The sequence below is a fragment of the Alexandromys fortis genome, unplaced genomic scaffold (genome assembly GCF_014885135.2).
Source record: "Alexandromys fortis isolate MF-2015 unplaced genomic scaffold, M_Fortis_MF-2015_v1.1 scaffold_35, whole genome shotgun sequence".
In the NCBI taxonomy this organism is placed as follows: domain Eukaryota; kingdom Metazoa; phylum Chordata; class Mammalia; order Rodentia; family Cricetidae; genus Alexandromys; species Alexandromys fortis.
The window spans coordinates 9,445,087-9,466,895 of record NW_026067913.1 but is presented as its reverse complement, the minus strand read 5'-3'; the positions used below and the strand labels follow the sequence as shown (position 1 = coordinate 9,466,895).

General features: G+C 44.6%; 1 protein-coding gene across 2 annotated transcripts; it reads right to left on the bottom strand.

Annotated features, from left to right (window-relative positions):
- Positions 1–8,046: 8,046 nt before the first annotated feature.
- Positions 8,047–20,443, bottom strand: Dtd2 (D-aminoacyl-tRNA deacylase 2). 2 transcript variants are annotated; one of them, XM_050138848.1, is made up of 4 exons: positions 20,321–20,443; positions 17,709–17,778; positions 12,907–13,177; positions 8,047–11,257 (listed from the first exon to the last, which is right to left on the bottom strand). In XM_050138848.1, the coding sequence occupies exons 1-4, from the start codon at positions 20,429–20,431 to the stop codon at positions 11,203–11,205; spliced, it is 507 nt and encodes a 168-aa protein (XP_049994805.1). In that variant the 5' UTR covers positions 20,432–20,443; the 3' UTR covers positions 8,047–11,202. The 2 variants fall into 2 exon arrangements, with proteins under 2 accessions (XP_049994805.1, XP_049994804.1); XM_050138847.1 differs by having other exon boundaries at positions 8,047–13,177.
- Between the last annotated feature and the right edge of the window lie 1,366 nt (positions 20,444–21,809).

Genomic DNA, 21,809 nt, shown 5'->3' with positions numbered 1-21,809 from the left:
TTTTTTTTGGTTCCTGTCCTGGAACTAGCTTTTGTAGACCAGGCTGGCCTCGAACTCACAGAGATCCGCCTGCCTCTGCCTCCCGAGTGCTGGGATTAAAGGCGTGCGCCACCACTGCCCGGCTTGTTTTTTTTTTTTTTTTTAATCTATGTTCTTAGTATCCTGTGGATTCTTAGGCTTGATAATATCCCAGGGTTCTTGGATACTGTAGACATGCTGCATTTTCTTTTCTTTCTTTATGGATGTTAGAACATAGTGTTTCATCCACTGTGCCCTGCTTTTATTTGAGTCATTGAGTCCTTGGACATTGGAGACTGTCCTCAAGCTGTGCTGGGGGACAGCAGTTGAGCTTGTGAACTCATTTCATCGCTATGGTTTATGGCGCTGTTGAACCTGTTTTGAGCAAGTGTCTGATGTGCACCAGACCTGTCTTCTCTTTACATGTTTATTGTCTTACCTTCTATGGGAGCCAGGAGCCTCTGCTAGACACATTTAGCTTTGCAGTCCTGGCTGGGCAAGTTCCCTCCTCCTCCCAAGACTTCCCAGATGATACTCCCCCTTGTGGCTAATTCTATGGTAGGGTTAGCCATAGAGGAGGGCTGTCCCTTGCAAGTGTGGTCTGCACAGAGGCTCTGTCTTCATACCTTCAAGATCTTCTGAGTAGTGATCCCCCTGGTGGGAGGATTCTGCTGCTTTGTCAAACCGCTGCAGCTTCAGCACCTGAGTGTTCTACAGCAAACAGTCGGCTCCAGAGGTTGATTCAGCCTGAGGGATAGCAAGCTCCTGAGTCATTCTTGGTTGATGAGACCTGTTCCCAGTCATCGAAGACGGGGCTGTCATTCCCTACACACTTGACTGCCTGGCCTGAGCATCTTGCTGCCTGCACATTTTGGTTTTTCAGAGCTGAAGCCAGCCTGATCTGTAAAACTGGCTCTCAAGGCTGTTTCTCACCCTGGAGCTCAGAAAGTTAAATTCAGGCTCCCCTGTAGTTGTCCCCTGTTCTTGGGTCCCTGTGTAGAGGTTAGCTTTAAACAAATAGGAACCCTTTCACAATGGTAACTGGCCACAGCCCTCTGAGTCACAGTGGGTGACAAAATAGGATTCCTCTGACCGCTAACTTGTCTGCCAGAGAAACTAACTTTTGAGGGCTTCAGGCTAGCTTTGTGAGGACAGGAACCAAGCTTACCTTCTAGATAAAGCTTCCACTTCCCCTCCTCCTATCAACGAACCCCTTCTAACTTTTGAAATGCAGCAGGCTTTTGGACGCCTCTAGCCTGTTAGCTCCTGGCTGGTTTTAAACGCCCTTCTGCAGTCTGGTTTGCGAGAGACGTTGGTCAACGCTGTTTTGATAGTGTTCATCTTCTGCTACCCTGTGACCTTAACACGTTGCATCTCTGCCAATCCCTGAGTCGAGATCAGCACAGCCATCTGCTTCTGCCAATCTGTTCCTGGACTGCCAAAAAAATTTCCCCGCATTATTTATAGCGTAGCCTCCTCTGCCGGTTGGCTCACCTACCCGGCTCTCACAGTGGTATGTCGGAGAGTCACTCCTGACCTCCTGGGAGTACCGGGCTCTCCCTTCCCTTTCCTCACACGACTGAGGTCTTGATTTTGTTTTTCCTTCAGAAGCTGAGGGTTTGAGGTCTGAACTTGTTACTAAAGTTTCCTCCTCACCCTATACTGGCCATCTTTTCCTCCCCTCCCAGAGGATGCCCTAAGTTTTCCAAAATCATCCCTCCATCTGTGGATTTGATACAGGATTTTGATCCACGTCACCTCTCCTCTTCAAATTTCTCTTTACTTATTCTTCCTCGAAGTATACTCATATTTTCTGAGTTTTGATTTTTTAATTTTTTTGTGTGTGGATGTTTTGTCTCATCTGTGTCCATGTTCCATGTATATGCCTGATGCCAGAAAAAGAAGGTGTTGAATCCCCTGGAACTGGAGTTACAGACAGTTCTAAGCTGCCATGTGGGAGCCAGGAATTGAACCCGGGTCCTCTGGAAGAGCAGCCAGTGCTCTTAACCACTGAACCATCTCTCCAGTCCCATATCTTTTAATTTGAAAGTATGGCCCGTGAGTACTGCCTTCCTAAAGTCCCTTTTCCCCTCTACCTTCTTTAAAAGGTTATCTATACTTATAAAAAAAGTCAGATTTCCATTGAATTGTGAAGGTGTTTGTCTTCCATAATTCTAAGAGATTTGTACTCAAATAATGTCCATAGTGACCTCCTAAACAACAATCCCAGTGTTCTGTTTGTTTTCCCTTTCTTCTTCCTCTTTACCCCCTTTCTTCCTTCCTTCCTTCCTTCCTTCCTTCCTTCCTTCCTTCCTTCCTTCCTTTCCTTCCCTTCCCCTTCCTTCCTTCCTTTCTTTCTTTCCTGCTGAACAGTGAACCCAGGCTGTCCACATGCAACACAAGGGCTGAACCACTGAGCCATGCCCCTACCAGGGCTTTATATCCAGTGGCGGATATTTCCCACTCCAGCTACTCTGAGTTTAGCTCTTCTCTGGAATCCATAAAGTCATTCTCTTGAATTTTTTTCTGTTCTGCACATTCTTTGTCATCTTCTTAATACTGTCTTTTAGCCTCTTTTTAAATATTCACTTAGTCTGCTATTTCTCTCTCGCACGCTCTTAGTTTTTAAAGACAGGGTTTCTCTGTGTAACAGCCCTAGCTATCCTGGAACTCACTTTGTAGATCAGGCTGGCCTCAAACACACAGAGATCTGTCTGTGTCTGCCTCCAGAGAGCTGGGATGAAAGGCGTGTGCCACCATGTCCAAGATCTCCTATTTCTTAACTCACATCCTCTGCTTGTTTTTTTAGCCCTAATGGAAACTTGGGTAAAGACATCCCGTTTAGGACTGAGTGCTCCAAAGCCTCTCACTCTCTGCACATTGTCCATTTGTGGGTCTCTGTGTTAGCTCCCATCTACTGGAGAGAAAGCTTCTTTTATGCGGGCTGAGCAAGCTACTGATAAATGGGCAGAGGATACGTCACCAAGAGTCATTTCTGTTATAAGGAGGCCACTAGATAGTTCCTGATTGCTGAGCCTCGAAATAATCACACAGAAAGTATACTATTTAAAACACTGCTTGGCCCATTAGCTCTAACTTCTTATTGGCTAACTCTTACATCTTAATTTAACCCATTTCTATTCATCTATGTATTGTCATGTGGCAGTGGCTGACCCGGTAAAGTTTCCAGTGTGTGCCACTGGCGGTGGCTCCATGGCTTCTCTCTAACTCCACCTTTCTTTCTCCCAGTATTCAGTTTAGTTTTTACCACCTAGCTAAATTCTGCTCTGCTATAGGTCCAAAGCAGTTTCTTTATTCATTAATGGTAATCACAGCATACAGAGGGGACTCCCACATCACATGTCATGGCTATAATTCTTTTTTTCTTTTTCTTTCTTTTTTCTTTCCCTCACCTCCCCGATACAGGGTCTCTCTGTATAACAGCCCTGGCTGTTCTGGAGCTTGTTCTGTAGACGGGGCTGGCCTCTAACTCAGAGGTCTGCCTGCATCTGCCTCCTGAGTGCTGGGATTAAAGATGTGCACCACCACTGCTTCACTGTTATGTTTCTGTACAAGGATAGTAGTAGCAAGTTTTCCCTGAGTGAGGCCCATGACCTATCTAGTCTCAGGTTCTTGGCCACTTCATCAGTGTCATGTTCTCTCTCATGGAGTGGACCTTAAATCCACTGGTTGGTTAATTCCATAACGCTTGTACCTCTATTGCACCAGTATATCTTGCAGGCCGGTCACTGCTATCATCACAGGACTGTATCTTGGAGATATGGATGATTACTTCTCTTCTTCAGTAGCATGTAGAAACTTTCCACTACCATGGACACTAAACAGCAAGCATGAAGCTTCTAGTCAGGCACCAGTGTACCCTCTCTGTGTTCTCTGGCATGTGTAAGCATTGTCTTCAGGTTGTGGAGAGTAACCAGTAGACCTGGAAATAGCCAGTGATATTGGGGGGTTTCCATGGACCCCTTTGGGCAATGACTCCACAAGCTGTAACCCATTCCTGGCACTGGAGATTTTACTTGGTGACACAGATCAACGGGGACCTTGATAGATAGAAAAAGGCCCACTGGGTAGGCCGGCTTTCCCCCGCAAAGCAAGTATAGCATCCGAGGAGTCTTTTGACTGGCAGCAGAGCCGCAGGCTCACACAGCACATGGCCTCTGAGAAAGGTTAAGACATGATAGACAGCAGCTTCCCATATCCCGACTGCCCAGATTCCACATTTAGTGTTTGCTATATTTGCTTCACTAGCTGTATCCTCATCTTTCCACCCCAGGAACAAGGATTATCTGCTTTCTGGGTATTCTAATCCCCCCCCCCCCCCCCCCCCCCCCCCCCCCCCCCCCCTCCCCCCCCCCCCCCCCCCCCCCCCGCTACTTCTACAGTGCTGTTTTTAACCTTTCTTTTGGCTCTGTTCCTTGCTAACTGTTTTGGCATCCCCGATGTTATAGCCTTCTTGAGACTGGATCTGTGCCTCTGGGTTTAGAGCATCTTCACACTTGTCAGAGCAGGCAGTCAGTGAAGACCGGGTGGTTACATTTTGTCTTCGTTTCATCTATACTTTCATAATTAACATTGCTTCATATTTCTTTGTGGGTAAATTTTCAGGTACCTCAAACCCCAACGGATTAAAATACGAATTTGCCTTTCCAGTAATACATGAATTACATTTTAGAGTGATTTTAAATCCCTTTTTATATAGTCCCATAACCAACCAGCTGCTCTGAAGTACAGTTTTCTTTGAAATATCAGTCACTACCTAATTAAGATCATTGCTATGCTTACAGAAACCCACCAACCTATTACAAGTGAGCACTAATCTCCTTGTCTACGCTATTTTAAAGAAATTGCCTCTTTGCCACTAAATTCTCTTTTCTCTGTAATCCCGTGTACTGCAACCTGGGTAATCCTTCTAAACCTTTAAATTTTGTTAATTTAGTTTATATGTGTACACGCACAAATCCACGCAGGCACATGTGGAGGCTAGAAGGGACATCCAGAGAGGGCAACATCAGGACGCTATCCTCAACTGTCTCTCTACCTTGTTTCTAAGACGGTGCCTGTCACTGAACCTGTGGCTCACTTTAGGGTTATCAGGGAGAGCAGCAGTCCCACAGATCTGTGTCCCCGCCCCGCTAGGGCTGAGGTTGTAAATGCTGGGACTGCTGGCTTCTATATGGGTGCTGGGGATCTGCATGCAGGTCCTCACACGGTCACAGCAAGACTTTACCCAGAGCCAGCTCCCGAAACCATCTCTACTCATGACATTTTCCTTTCAAAGCCTTCAGTGGCATCTTGTTACCGGTTAGTCCAAAGCTTGAAATTCCTTCTCCATCCCTAGGACAGAGGGAAGGTCTTTTCATTCTCCAAAGGTTGGCCAGATTGTCATGACTTAAGTTTTTTTTTTTTTTTTTTTTACTATAGTGTGTGTGTGTGTGTGTGTGCTATAGCACACTTGTGGAGGTCAGAGGACAACTTTTCCAAGTTGGTTCTCTCCTTCAACCTTAGTGTGGGTCCCGGGATCAAACTCAGCCTTTACCAGCTGAGCAATCTCGCTAGCCTGTGCAGAGAACTTAGACAAAAATGAGGATACTAACAGAGACTTACATAGATTTAATCTACATGGGAAGTAGAGAAAGACAAGATCTCCTGAGTAAATTGGGAGCATGGGGACCTTGAGGGGAGGGTTGAAAGGGGGAGAAGAGAGGCAGGGAAGGGAGCAGAGAAAAATGTAGAGCTCAATAAAAATCAATGAAAAAACAAAGAGAGAGAGAGAGAGAGAGAGAGAGAGAGAGAGAGAGAGAGAGAGAGAGAGAGAGAGAGAGAGAGAGAAGAGATGCACCATGGGGGAGGGAGGGGCTCCTGACAGTAACAGAAGTTCAGGATGGGCCTGGGCCTTCTCAACCTGCCCTCCTTAACTGTTGGGTCACGTAGATCACCCAGAATGATCTCCTGTTCTATGACTAGCAAGCACAACCTGTGTGGGGAGGCAAAAAGCTTTAGCTACACATTCGGAGCATCTAGGCTATGGACGTCTCCGGTCGTCCAGCCAGAGTGTGCTCCTCAGTTCCCGGAAGCAGTGATGGTTTTTCAGTGGTGTCCCCTCTGTGGATTTTCTCACTTATGACAATCTTGACCTGTATTTAAACCCAAGTGCCCGCCACCTTTCTTTCCTTGAATCGTCATCTCATTATGTAACCCTGGTTTGCCTGGGACTCTGCTGACCAGGTCAACCGTGAACTCAGAGACATCTGCATGCCTCTCCCTCCTGTGTGCTGAGACTAAAGGCACCATGACCTGCTCTAGGAGTAACATGGGAAGTAGAAAAGGTTCATCCTTGTGTTACCAGGGCTCCAGGGGGCAGACTGACTTCCTCTAGTCAGCTTGTCACCTCCTTTTTTCTGTCTCCTTCTGCAGTTTAGGTTTGTTTCGGTTTTTTTTTTTTTTTTTTTTTTTTTTTNTTTTGGTTTTGTTTTGTTTTTACTGTTTGGGGGCCCACCACCCAGCTCCCAAATAAATATATGGGGACTTACTTATTCTTACTTATGAATACCCTACCTTAGCTTGTTTCTAGCCAGCTTTCGAACTTAAATTATTCCATTTCTCTTTAAGTACGTTTTGCCTCTGGGCGATTTACTTTATATCTTTCTTTCCTTCTTACTCCTTGGCTGACTGTGTGGTTTGGTGGCTGGACTCCAGGTCCTCCTCTCCTTCTCCTTTTCTCACTTCTTGTTCTCTTTTCTCGAGTCTAGATTTCTCCTATTTATGCTCCCTGCCTGGCAGTTCTGCTTATCCCTCTCCTGCTACTGGCCTTCAGCTCTTTAATAGATCATTCAGGTGTTTTAGACAGGAGCAGTAACACAGCTTTACAGTTAAACAAATGCAACATAAAAAAACCAAGACATCTTTGCATCATTAAATAAACATTCCACAGCATAAATGAATATAACACATCTTAAACTAATACTCCACAACATGGGCCCCCTTTCCCTCACCAAATCCTAGTCCACTCAGGCCCTTTGAAGTCTAGCGTCATTCAGCAAATCCCTCTTCTGCCATGACCAGTGTCCTGCACTAACACCCACCTGAAGACCTTGGCCATTGGTGTCTATACTGCTTTCAAGAACCCAGTCGGGACCCTCTCCTGGGGGCTCAGCCTCTCACATAGCCCTCAGATGCCTAGTGCTCTCCTGAGACCCCTGCCCACCCTTCTAAAACCTGAGACACACATGCTCTGGCTATTTATTGTACTTACCAGCTTTTAATGTCACCTCCAAGGACTGCTTGGAATTCCAGCTCACTGGCATTCAGGTAGGATAGAGAAGGGTTTGCTGCTTCCTGGTCCCCTCTGACACGCATAGCAGGGACCACAGCAGGGACCACAGCAGGCTCTACAGAGCTCAGAAGAAGCTTTTGGGACTTAGCATTCCTCTTTCATGCTAGTGTTACTGAGACTTGTCATGCAAGTGTCAGGGGTGGGGACCCACATTACGACTCTCCAGAAGGAAGCCAGTATTCTCTCCACCTTCTAATTGTGTGGCTAGGTTATATCTGGAGATCTGCAGGCTCCTGTATCCTTGGACTCTGACGCCCTCAATGTGTCTTGCCCTGGCTTGCTGCTCACCTGGCATAGGGACATTCTTCCTTGGGGAATCCCTTCTCTTCCTGAGCCTTGTGAAACTAATTTATTCATAGTTAATAACTTTAAAAAAACAACAGTTAAAAGTAGGACCATGTGGTTGTGGTGATGCATGCCTTTATTAATCACTTGAGAGACAGGGAGAGGAGTAACTCTGTGAGTTCATGGGCAGCTTGGTCTACATAGTGGGTTTGAGGACAGCCAGGGCTACACAGTGAGACCCTGTCTAAAACAAAAAGGCTGCTATTTATCTCAAAATTTACTGTTTGAGTCACATACCACACAACTGCTTTATTCTGAGATGGGTTCGGGGGGATTGCTAACAAAGCTTGGTGCATCAGAATTCATATTTGTAAACACAATTCATGCACTCTTGTTTCATAGTTTATTTTTAGAAAGATTCAGATATGTTTCCTTACATGGTACTTAACTTCTGTATTTTAAGGATATTTGCTTTTTGAACATTGTTTTATAGACAAAACTTTTTTGTTTAGTTTTTATTGAGCTATACATTTTTCTCCACTCCCCTCCCTTCCTCCCTGTCCCGTCCTACCCTCTCCCGTGACCTCTCACACTTTCAATTTACTCAGGAGAGCTTATATAGACAAAACTTTTATACAAATACAGCTGCACTATAGTAGAAAGACACTACAGAGTGAACCCTGAGACAACACACGAGTCCTTTGCCCTCCGTATAGCATTCCTCTGGTGTCTTCCATTATAGCAAAACAAGGTGCAGCTATATTTAACTTGCTTCCTGTAGCTCCAACCTTTATAACTAAGAAATCCACTGTGCATTAACAATATAACTGAACCAACATCAAGAGTGTTCTGGCCACTGGCACACCGCCACCGCTGCCTCTGACAGAGCTCACTGAGAACTCCCAAGCGTGGTAACAGACGCAGCAGTGTGGCAAAGCTGTAGGAGATAAAATATTTAGACTGTATGCTGTCTGCCCACGCTATTCTGCCTCTCCGTGTTAATATACTCTTACAGTCCAGAAATAAAAAGTACTCAATCTCATAGTACATCATAGGTTTCAAAATGGTACAAGTCTAATACGAAGGGTGATGGCAACAGAAATTCCCATGGGGCTGAAAGAGACTGCCTGAGGCCACAGAGCAAACGGAGATGGATTTAGAGTGGGAAAGATGGTAATGAGGTAAGTGTGCGACCTGGAAAATGGTGCTAGACCCGTGCTAAAGATGCTCTGAGGGCAGTTGGGTGGGGGGGAGTTTTGAAAGGTGAGCTGGAGCCATTACAGAAGAGCAGGCCAGGTGGGGTAGGCCAAGGGCTGCCAGGCCTGTCTAATGGACATGTCATGATGGGACCCACATGATGGAAGGAAAGGACCAACTCCTGCAAGATGTCCTTTGACATCCACATTGGCTTTGTGGCATACATCCCCCCTCCGCCAACTATAAATAATGACAAAAGAACAGAACAAAACCCCTTGACTCCAGCCTTAGAAGTCTGGACTTGGTTCTGAGTGATGGGTGTGGGATTCTGGTGAGTGCAAAAGTCATCTGGCAGGAAGATTGGTGACTCTAAGACTGTGATTTAGATCTGCATTCAACAGATTCCCTTGGTGAGTCTGGGACAGGTGAGATATTATCTTCTACAAAAACTTAAGAATCCTTACTGTTGCAAGACTGGTGGTTTGAATGAGAATGCCCACCACAGGCCCATATGTTTTTTTTTTTTTTTCAAGACAGGGTTTCTCTGTGGCTTTGGAGCCTGTCCTGGAACTAGCTCTGTAGACCAGGCTGGTCTCGAACTCACAGAGATCCGCCAGCCTCTGCCTCCCGAGTGCTGGGATTAAAGGTGTGCGCCACCATAGCCCGGCAGGCCCATATGTTTGAATGCTTGAACCCATTGGTGGAATTGGTTGGGAAGGATTAGGAGGTGTGGCTTTGTTGGAGATGTGTCGCTGACAGTGGCTTTGAGGTTTCCAAAGCTTATACCATTCCCTCTCTCTCTCTCTCTCTGCCTCATGGTTACTATCTCAATATGTAAGCTCTCAGCTATTGCTCCAGCATTACGTTTGCCTGTTTGCTGCCATCCCATTGCAATACCATGATAGTTATGGAATAATCCTTTGAAACTGTAAGGAAGCCCCCAATAAACTATTCTGTAAGCTCCCTTGGTCATGGTGTCTCTTCACAGCAATAGGAAAGTAATGAAGACAGATTTAAATTGTTCTATAAGCTCTGAAAACTTTTTTTTTTTTTCGAGACAGGGTTTCTCATTATAGCCTTGACTGTCCTAGAACTTGCTCTGTAGACCAGGCTGGCCTTGAACTTATAGAGATCTACCTGCCTTTGCCTGCTGAATGCTGGGATTAAAGGTGCACCACCACTACCCATTCTGAAAACTCTTAACTTTTAGGTTCACAGATCTCTTCTCTGACCTTACTTAATTTTTCTTCAGAATTTTTCTTTAGTAATTCCAATTGTTTTTCATATTTTGTTTATTGGCTGATTTTGTGTCTGGGTGCACAAGTGTCGCAATGTACCTGTGGAGGTCAGAGGAAAATTTGGAGTTGGTGCTTAACTTCTGCCACGTGAGTCCCAAGAATTGAACTCAGATCACTAAGCTTGACAGCGGGTACCTTTAGCCCTGAGCCATCCTGCTGGCCTCCTGTTTATGTACTGAAGAGCACCTTTGCTCAACGATGCTTCTTGTCTTTCTACTTCTCTGCTATATTTAAGAGTTTTTGGCCTCTTGGACTTTGCTCTTTCTTTGCAAGTTATTACCCAAGGTTCTGCCTTATGAATAGTGTCTGTGTTAATGATCAGTTGGCTCCACACTGACAGAATAAAAGTTACCAACAGCAATATCAAGCACTACAGCATTCTCCACCACTTGTCTTGGAGAATAGCAACCACACTGTTATCATAAGAGAACGTCATATTAATTTTTACTCTTGGTGATCAGAACTCACTAGTTGATTGACTATGTCAGGAACCTTAACTCCAACCTCAATGTGTAGACTTTGTCCTGCACATAAAGAGTTACAACAGCTTCTAAGCCGTGCAGTACCATAGATAAACATGTTCTAGAAACAGTGCCTTGAAGACAGCTTGCAAGAAGATATATGAGCTATAGGTTGTGGGGCTGCAGAGATGGCTCTGTGGTTATGAGCAGTGGATACTCTTCTAAAGGACTTGGGTTCAGTCCTCAGCAACCACATGGTGGCTAACAGTCAGGTAATAATTGTCTGTAACTCTAATTCTCAAGGATCTGATGCTGTTTTATGGGCTGTATAGGCACTACATGCATGCCTCTGCCCTTCTTTTTCTAATTTGAAGTAAGGATAAAGGCACGTTTCAATTTGCTTTATTTATTTATTAAATGACGTGTGTGCATGTGTGCACATGCTTGAATGCAGGGCAGAGTCCTGGAGCCGGAGTTACAGGATGCTGAGAACGGCCCGACTTGGGTGCTGGGAGCTGAACCCTGGTCTTAACCACTAAGCCACCTGCTCAGCTCCCTCATTTTACTTTACACGAATGTGTTCCAGACATTAAAACCACATCTGTTGCATCTTACATGTATTTTCCACAAGTGGTTCCAGGATTCTAAACGGAAAGATTAAAAACATTTAGGGGTCTTGGGGAGATAGCTCAGAGGCTAAGAGCATGCATTGCTTAACTCAGCACCCACATCAGGCACAGTCACCTGCATCTCCAGTTCCAGGGGAGCCTCTATTCTCCAAGGGCCCCTGCACTCATGTGGACATACCAACGGACAAACACATGCACACACATGAGCACGTGTGTGCGCGCACACACATACACACAAAAGAAAAAAATAAATCTTTGAAAAATATTTAGGAAGTATATTATTTGAAACATTCTATAATCTTAGAAAAACCGAGGGATGAGGCATGTATGTTAGGGGCAATTTTGTTCGCGCCTAATTTAGTAACTAAACCAATGAACCAGCAACAAGTCTCAGTGTAAGTCAGAGGAAGGAGATGACTCTTCCATGGTGGATGACCTGGGGAAAAAAGCATCTTTCTTTCTATAGTGCTACCTTCATTATAGATATGAAAATAAAATGTGTATACTGATGGGTTTTTGAGCCCCTTGGACAAAAAAGCTACGAAAAGCAAAGGTGAAGTAATTTCCAAATCTATAATTTTTCTGCCTACCCCATCTGTCATCGTTTCTAATTATCAACCTTCCATGAACTTGACTACCTCTCTCCACAGGTACCTCAGGCGGCTTTGTGAGGAGAATTCTTGAACTCCATGTAGGGTTGTGAGTCAGCATTTTACAGAGGCATAAAACCAAGATGATTTAAAGTAAGCAATGTAATCTTTTTGAAAGACATGCGCATGTCCTTGAGGAGATTTAAGGAAAACTGGGGTTTCTAAGCTTATAAATAGTTTATCACATTTCAACAACTGCATTGTGAATCAATAAAGCAGAAGTTAAGAATAATGAGCTCAAGTTATTGATTCTCAAGTTTCAAAATAGAACAGTACAGGAAAGCTATAAAAAAGGAATTTCGGGCATGTGTGCAAGAGGAATTTAAAATGTCAGGAGAGGCCAAGGGACACCTAAGACACTGGGAGAGTCTAGCGACGTCCTCAGGTGTCTAAGTCTGCTAATTAGAAATATTTAATTTTCAATTTAAAAATACCTTGGAGTTTTTAATATTTATCTTTACTTTTTATTTATGTGTATGCCTGTGCACCTGGGAGCCGTCCAATCCCCCAGAGCTGCAGGTGCAGACTGCTAGGACCCATCGTGCTGGGCACTGAGTCCAGGGCCCCTGGGAGAGCGGCAGAACCTCTTCACTACCGAGCCATTGCTATGCCACAGTTTCCAATCTTAAAAACATATTTTAAAGTCAAGGCAGAGGGGTTTGTAAAAACCAGTGCTGCCTTTTATAAACGACTCATTTATTTTCCCAGTTTCTTTATTTTTTTGAGGCAGGCTGTCCTTGACTGGCTAGGTAGACCAGGATGGCCTCCAAGTGACGAAATCTGCTGTCTCTGCCTCTGAGCGTTGGGATGGGATTAAAGGAATGTGTCACTATGTCCAGCTCGGATGCAGGATTTTCTTGCCTAAACATGTTGCAGATCTGTGCCTTCAAGAGGAAGGGGACCAAACCTAAGTCCAGTCCTGTCCTTTTATACCAGGAGGCAGTTGTGGAGAGAGTCTTTCAAAACTCGATTAGGTGCGTGTATGGTCCATTGGTGTCCAGCTTTAACACTTGCCTGTTGCCGTAAGTGCCGTGCGCCACTACAACCCCCGCTTCGGCACACTTGCTGTTGGCGGCCAGCGCTTTCTCACACAGACTCACGAACTGGGAGTACAGTGCCAGGCCTTCCTCCTTCCCGGAGTTAGCGTGATACTGCATGCTTTTTCCTTTCACCCTGCCCCCGAGGGTGGCTTGAGGGATGATGAGGACGTCGCCGGGCAGGTCCAGGATGGAGACGTGCTTGCCGTTTTCCGTCTCACTTAATTTCACATTTAGCAGCGTATTAACTGGGCAGGAAAAAAGGTAAAACAGTTTGAAGTGAAAAACAAACATGAAGAAAATCATCAATGTTTTACTTGTTACCAAGTTTCATATTTAAAACCTGGTTTTAAAACCTAGTCTCTGGGGCTGGAGAGAGGTGGCTCAGCGGTTAAGAGCATTGCCTGCTCTTCCAAAGGTCCTGAGTTCAATTCCTAGCAAGCACATGGTGGCTCACAACCATCTGTAATGAGATCTGGTGCCCTCTTCTGGCCTTTGGGCATACAAGCAGACAGAATATTGTATACATAATAAATAATAATAATAAAAAAAAACAACCCCTAGTCTCTGTAGGTTTAAAAGGATTTCACTAAATGGCACAGCCCTAGAGTGCGCATGTGCGCACATGCGCATATACACACACCCCAGAAAATTCTGAATTTCATACAGAAAATACCAAGGTGCTTCAAATCTGACCCAACGATCAGGCTCTCCCACACAGTTCACCCAGGAAGGTCTACATTCAAAGAATTAACTGTACACTAGAACCCTGAGTATTGCTGTCACTGGGGAACATGTGAATGTTTGTTTCTCTGATCCTTTTATTTCATAAGCAAATACCAACTGGTTCAATTCCACTATAAACCAGATGATTTTGTAATTTCACAATTTAAGGCAATATTAACATGGCCTAACATTTTATAAACAAGGCCTATTAGGGAAATGCAAATTCATTATTACAAAAGAAAAGTAAACAAAAGATACAGAGCCACTGGCAGCATAAATGTATATGTGTATACAAGGGAGGCTGGAGGGAAGACTCGGTTGTTAAAAGCTCTGACTACCCTCCCAGAGGGCTGAGATTTGGTTCCCAGCATCCACATGGCAGCTAACAACAGTCCCTGACTCCAGTAGCCAATGCACTATTGTGGCCTCAGCAGGCAACACACTCACACACTCACGTGGAACACAGGCATATGTGCAGGCTATTATACAGAAAAGCCAAAAAAAAAAAAAAAAAAAAAAAAGAAGAAGAAGAAGGAAAAAAGAAAAAAGAACAGGTAGTAAAGTAATTCTGTAAGCCTCACACTCCTGTCCTCTGAAAGGCATACTTTCACCATCAGGCACGGTAGGGCAAGCCTTTCACCTCAGGCAGACTGATCTCTGAGTTCCAGCCCAGCCTGGGATTCAGAGACTTATTTAAGGCACGTTTTCTGGTCTGGTTGATTTCACCACTATACACCACTACACACCACACACTACACACAGCAAGGACTTGGTTATGATCCTACTCTACTACTCACAGTAAAACCAGCCAATTCCTAACCTCTGCTGCAAGTCCCGTCACTTCTCAATTAGCTAACATCTCTCTTTAAACACCTTTGTAGTCTTTGTGCGGAAGGTCTCTACTCACAGCCAGCGGCCCTGCTGACTACATCTCGGGAGGACAGGAACTCCCAGAGCACGTCACTGCAAACAGCATTACTACTTAGCTACCCAGGCCTCAGGCTTTGGCAGAGTGAGTTAACAAGTCTGGGTTAACAGCAATGAGCAGCCATACCATTTTTATTATACTTTCACACACCTCCCTCTACTGGCTGTGACTGAGAACTCACATGTCTGCACGTAAAAATAAATACAGCACAAAGACAAACAGAAACGAGATGATATTAATAGCATGTTAGAAACTTAAAGGATGTAAGATGGGTTATTAGATTCCCCAGTGACACAGAAAGGAAACCAAGCGTTGACAGACCCCCAACCTACTTTTATACTGAAGATGAACTGAGGAAGAGTCTCTACACTTCTATGTTAGCTACGGTACTTCAGACTTCATAGACATAACTGGTTATGTCCATGAAGGTCTGATCCATGAGTAAGTATGAAGTGGGCTTTAAGAGAACCTCATCACACCAGTTCACTCATGGACTAGAGAGACGTACAAACTAATCTCTCAATATATGTTGGTTTGTTAAACTATTTGCTAAAAGACTTAGGGAAGGTGTTCTCTTTGTTTTCAATAGTCTTAAACACGTGTTTAGAGGGAACTCATAAAGACAAAGGTAGAAACATATAGGTTTAGTCACTATAAAAAAAATGCAGCTTGGGTTTGGTGGGCTTACTTTACCCCATTATGATTAAGACATCATAAGACAACTTTGCAAAGTCAATCGTTTTTGTTTGTTTTGTTTCTTCAAGACAGGATTTCTCTATGTAACAGTCCTGGAACTCCCTCTGTAGACCACGCTGGCCTCAAACCCAGAAATCCACCTGCCTCTGTCTCCTCAGTGCTGGGATTAAAGGCACGTGTTACCACTGCCTGGATACAAATGACCAGCATCTTATTTTGTATTTGAAGCATCTTACTACAGTCCTTTGGCCAACAAAGATGACCAAGGTAAAATACTAATTTAGGCAAATGAGCAGAATGTCCGACACCTCCACGTTAGGACCTGAGAAAGACCTCTAGCACAGGAGCTGCATCTCCTTTTCTTAAGCCTTCGAAGGCTCCTTATCCCCCAGGTTCAGACTCCAGACTCTGAGTTACTCGCTTTCCATCCACACCTGTTTTCATGCCTTGACAAAGTTGTCAAGCAAGTCTGATTACCAGTGTAAAGTTTGCTTTGACTTTTTGACTAAGGTGTTGTCAATGGGCTATCTGCCTGCGAGTTCCATTTTCATTACTCTGATCTTGTCTAGATTAACTTCTGTAAGCTTTAACTATCTGTTTGTATTGTTTTTTCTTTGGTGACATGGCCAGCTCTCTTGTTCAGGCTGTCCTCCAAGCCCAGGATCAAGGGATCCTCCTGTCTCAGCCCTCTGTAGCTAGAGTGATAGGCACATGCTTCTGACTATTTACTACTCTGACTAACATGTGCCGTATTTTACCAATGAGGAGCACATAAACTACCCCTCAATCTTAGGAATAGTTCCATTATCTCAGGTTTATTTCTGAGCATAATCTTTGAACCAAATACTGCCTTGTAACAACACGTGACATGATTCAGTCCATCTGAACCCGTGGAGTTATCTATCACAAGGAATGTGCAGGGTGTGGACCGTACAGGATCCTGGAAAGCTGCAGCAGCTAAGTCAATGCTTTGTGATTCCCTGAGCATTTACTCTGTTTTCTCTACCCTCAGAGGAAGTGTGGCTGTGATGACACTAAGTTTGGTTCAAGAACCAGGAGAACTGTATTTATATATTAACACAATAACCTACATAAATGGTTGCCACAAATTCTCCTATATCAATGACATAAGGTTGAGTTGTCTGGATTTGACTGGATACACATGTTGTACATACACTGGCATCTACTGCCCCATTAGGGATGCTCTTATCTGACGGGGAGAGGGACGGGACCATGGGGGATAAGGGGGACAAGAAAGGGTAATGGGAGTAAATAAGGTCAAAATACATGATATACATCTACAGAACCTGTCATTCTGTAAGATAAGTATTAACACTCACACACACACACACACACACAGTTGTGGGGTGTGGTAAAGAAAGCAGCACAGCATTTGTTTGAACTCTGTGGCTATCCTGCTCTCAGAACCTTCCGTGCTCTGGGCAGAAGCGTGTTCTGCATACGGGGTTATGTGTCTCTTCCAAATCAGTCTACAACCACCCGCAACGCTGTGATATTTTCAGAGTTCCACCATGTGCACATGTACATTCTTTAAATTTTACAATAATATAATTAATACACCAGCACAATTCAGGATCGTGCTTCTTAGGGCTGCAGAGATGGCTCAGTAGTTACGAGCATCTGCTGCTCTTCCAGGGAACCCGGGTTCCAGTCCCAGCAGCCACACGCAGCTCACAACCCCTGTTATGCGGGTTCCAGGGGGTCTGATGCCCGCTTCTGGCCTCTGAGGGCATCGTGCACGTATGTGGTAGACATACATGCAGGAAAAACACCAACACATATTTAAAAAAGAAGAGAAAGAACCATCCACCCACCCACCCCCTGCTCCTGGAGCTGGGCCTGCAATTACCCCAGAGGCGTGGCAGAAAGACTGCACACTCAATGCCCTCCTGAGACAGAAGGAACTGAAGGTCAGCTGGGTAAATTGTCAAGACCTCGACTTAAGACTTTTAAGAAAAAAAAAACTAGTTTACAAAGAATTAGGTCTCATTATGGCATTTTTTTTTTAATTCAAAATGTTCTTGCTTGGATGTTAATTGCTAAAAAGACCTTAGGACATCGTGCAGTGGTGGAACAGGTTCCACTTTCTTAACTCGCTCTAGGCCCTGGCTGCAATCCCTAGCACTACCGCAAAACAAAACAAAAAAGTCAAAATAAAGTAAGTTATACTTCTCAGCTGCGGTTATAGGTGAGCGGCAGAGCACTTGCTCAGAGGGTACTCATCCGAGGCTCACCCCAAGCCCCTCAAACCAAAACAAAGTCCCACCAAAGCCAGCACAGTGGTGTTCACATTCTGCTCATATGCTCACTGACGGCCTCATCTTTGCACCTTTATTCATCTTACATCATAAAGCGTATGAACCCGACACCCCACAGCCCCTCACCGGGAGAAGAGAGAAAACACATACCCATCTTGGGAAGAAGCTCTTTGTCCGCCCCCTTGAAGAAGCACACATAGATCACTAGGCCTCTCTGGATCTGTGAGAAATCACCACAGGAATCTGCATTAGGAAGGCGTCTATACAGGATTGGTGCAAGGGGGGACATTTCACAGCATTTCCAAGCGTGGGGTTAAAAGTCAAGGGAGAAAAATAAAAATCATTTTGAATTCTAAGTAAATTATGGGACACCAAACTCTGCCTTGAGTTTTAATCACCATGATTATTTATTTCGGCAGAGCTTTCAGCCAGCAGCCTCCCACACCAGGCGAGGCTAGCAGGAACAGTCTGCTTGCAGGCTGACCTATCCAACGCCAAGTGCGTTTCCCTTGTACCACACTGGGCTGGTGACTAGGGGCAGGCTCACGGATGTCTTTTGATGCTCCTCTTTATTTTCCCCTAAGTTGTTTATTTAAAAGAGAGCAGTATTTCCGATTTCTACAAACTGCAGGAGACTGCTTTTTCTGTTACTGTGGCTAACGCCTTAAGTAAACCCAATGATTAGGCCTTGAAAATTACATTTATGCCAATAATTTTATATGAAAAGGTTGGTTGTTACCAGGAATATACACTTATTCATTGTATGTAGTGACTTGGGTATTTTTTACTAGTTTCTGTAAGACAGATTACAAGAAAATAAAAGCGGTGCTAAATGACTTTGACGCTACTGTTGAAGAAATCGCTGGGGCTGTGATTCCACGTTAATCTGCGTGACTCCAGGCACCTCACTTGATTCAGGAGCAGCCACAATGATTAAAGGAGCTAATAATTGCACACTACTTACACAGTGCTGAGTTCACAGTAAGTCTGACACAGGTGTTTATCAAACGCTACATAAAAATAAATTTAAAGGCAGAGGCACAGTTTACTTCACATTTTAGCTGCCAAAGCATTTTGCATCCTTCGTACACGACTGGGACTCAATTTAAGAGCTGGTGGCATTAACATTTAACTATATATTTCTGGCTCTGTTGACCTAAATGGTTTTCTGTGTAAGTACAGCTCTGCATTCATACTTGAATTACCTGGAAAAATATTTTACTTTAATTACGTGTGTGCACATGTATGTGTGTCTGCGTACAGTGTCGGATGCCTGTGAAGCCTAGAGGGGGCCATCAGATCCCAGGGGGCTGGAGTTGCAGGTCGTTGTGAGCCAGCATGTGTGCTGAGAACTGAACTCTGGTCCTGCTCAAGAGCAGCCATTTCCACAACCCAGCAGGCATATTTAAAAAAGGGCAATTGTACTTCTGGAGCAATAGGCGAGAACCTCCAATCCCATCTATGGCTATGGGACTGGCAAGGGTGTCACAGGTATCTGTACCATCAGAAGTCTCTCCACTAACAGAATCTTGAGCCCAAGTCTTCCACACAGTCACATCTGGTACCGGGATGCAGGAATCAAGTACCTAGTTATGACCAGAAACACCCACTTCCTAATCACAGTGTTACTACCTCCGAGTGTTATTCTCTTTGAATTTCAATACTAGATCTTAACTTGCGACCTAAAAATCCCTCTCTTCAAGTAAAAAAAAAAAAAATGATTTCGCCTGAAGTTTCATTGGTATACATTACAATACATTGGAAAGTAGGTAATTCCCACTGTGGCTTTAAAACGTTCAATTCCCAGGGAGGAAAACATCCCTCTGGGACAGCCAAGTCTACATGAATAAAACTAAGGCAAGGTAACTCTTCAAACAAAATGCTATTAAAAAAAAAATCAACTTTGCTAATAGACCAGAGTATAGGAAGACTAACTACTGCTCAGCTCTCTGATGTGTGGGAGGGAAGGAAAGGCCTTTGAAACACCTTTTAAATTCTATAAACACAAAAGGACAGTTTGGAAGGCTGCAGTAAAATGCAATTCTGCATCAGGCAATGTGGGGGAAAACAAAAATGACAAAGGATGGACTCTAAATGATTGAGTTTGGAATTTATCACACCAAACGGCAACAATTAAAACAGGTATTTTTTTTAGATATAAATAAATTTTCAAAACCCCAAGGAAAAGCCCTAACACAAATACGGAAGAAAAAGAATTTGAGAAATGGGAGATGGCGAAGATACTGGAAGATTGAGCGATTTATTATTTATTTACTTAAAGGAGGCTTTTCTCCGCGTAGTCCTGGCTGGCCTGAAACTCGGTTCGTAGACCTGGATGGCTTTGAACTACCTCTGCCTCTTGAGTGCGGGGATTAAAGGCAATGCTGCCACCACACTCGGTGACATTAGAGTTTTGAATGCTTGGTTTAAGGTCACCCACATACACTTGGTTTAAGTTCACGATGACAGATCTATGTTAAAGAATGCTCGATATGAAGCCTAATTTAGTGGAGGTGAATGAGATTCTCTAAAAATTCTGAGTACAGTTCGGCGGGGCGGCTTACGCTGTTACCCCAACACTTAAGACAGATGGAAGGCAGAAGGAGCATCCTCAGGCGGAGAGGGCTAGAGAGCCACCAGGAGCCACTCCAAAGTGACATCGAGGCCGCCCACTAGGCTGAGCAGACGGAAAGGGACACTCTTCTTCCCAGGAGAGAAGAGAGAAAGACCAGCACCACGGTGAGAGGAGGAACGGGCATTACCTCCACCCACTGCGCCGCGGCGTCCCCGTCAGCCGGGCGCACTTGTAGATGAGCGTGCAGGCACTGCTGCAGGAGCGCGCGGGCCTGCACCGTATTGCTGCCGTCCGCCATGGCTCGGCTCCGCACTGCGCATGCACAGCGCAGGCTCTGCCCGTCACCCGTGGCTCCGCCCTAGAAGGGCGGGGCCTCTGCCGGGCTCTGCTGTGTCCTGGCTGTGCAGTTAAACCACAGCGGGTCCCTAACCGGAAGTCCCCCATAAGCGAAAGGGTTTGTGTTTAGAGAGACTTTTTTTTTGTTGTTTCTTAATCGCTTCCTAGGACATCTTGATTTTGGTTTGTTTTTGGAGGTAGAGTCTCCTGGAGCCGAGGTTGGTGATGGTAGCCCGTAGTCGAGGCTGACCTTGAACTCCTGACTCCTCGGAATTGCTGGGATTACAGGTGTGCACCCCTCCCCCACTCCCTTCGCCTCTGCTTCAAATGTTTGGAAGAAACATTTTTCACTTGAGAAAGTTTAGGTTTCTAGGTGTTGAAAAGATGTATGTCAGAGTTAAGTCCATTCAGTGCTCATTGTAAGGACAACGAGTGAAATCAGAGACAGATTTAAAGCTGTGGGTGGAACAGCCCTTCACAGTGGTCACCTAAGACTACTGGAAAACAGATATTTACATTATGGTTTCTAACAGTAACAACATTACAGTTAGGAAGTAGCAACGAAAATAATTTTAGGGTTGGGGTCTCTACAACTGTGTTAAAGGGTCGCATCATTAGGAAAGTTGAAAATCAGTTAACTAGAGCTAGAAATCTCTCAAAAATATGCCTTGCCCATTCAATAAAGCAGTGCTGTTTCCTGTATCAGAAATGCTTCAAAACATTCTGATTCCGTAGTTGCAGAAGGGTGTTAATAAGCTATGTGAATGCACTTTTGGAGACCAATTCTTTATTATTTATTAAATTTTCATTTATTTTCATACACTTTAATTAAAATATAATCACATCACTTTCCTCCCTCAATCCCTCCCGAGTCTGTTCCCTCCATCTCTTTCCGTTTCCTCCCACTTACACTAGTAACCTCTTTTTTCCAGTGGTTGTAGTCACAGATATATGTTTGCACAAACACATGAATACTGCCCGCTGAGTCTGTTCTGGTCTTGTGAATACGGTTTCAGAACTGATCCCTTTGTATTGGGTGACCAGTTAGGGGGCTCGTTCCCAGGAGATGTCAATTCTCTCTCTGTGGTCGTTAGCTCCCTGTAGTTCTTTGTCTGGGGGTGGAGTCTGCTAAGATGTCAAGTTGCCTTTGTTCAGGTTTCACTTATGCAGCCATTTCTATAAAAGGGTGTCTCACAGCAGACACCCTGGTATTCTGACTCTTACAATCTTTCTGCTCCCTTTTCTATCTATGATATAGACATGATGTGATGTAGATGTAGCCATTGGGGCTGGGCTTCCCACGATCCTTTGGTGCCTGCACTGTGTCCTGGTGTGGCTTT

Bases quoted from the DNA above. Each gene is read 5' to 3' on its own strand.
- Dtd2 (XM_050138847.1), bottom strand. From the start codon at position 20,431: ATGGCGGACGGCAGCAATACGGTGCAGGCCCGCGCGCTCCTGCAGCAG. The intron at 17,779-20,320 runs GTAATGCCCGTT...GATTTCTCACAG, and splicing joins CCGCGGCGCAGTGGGTGGAG to ATCCAGAGAGGCCTAGTGAT. The intron at 13,178-17,708 runs GTATGTGTTTTC...TTTCCTGCCCAG, and splicing joins AGAGCTTCTTCCCAAGATGG to TTAATACGCTGCTAAATGTG.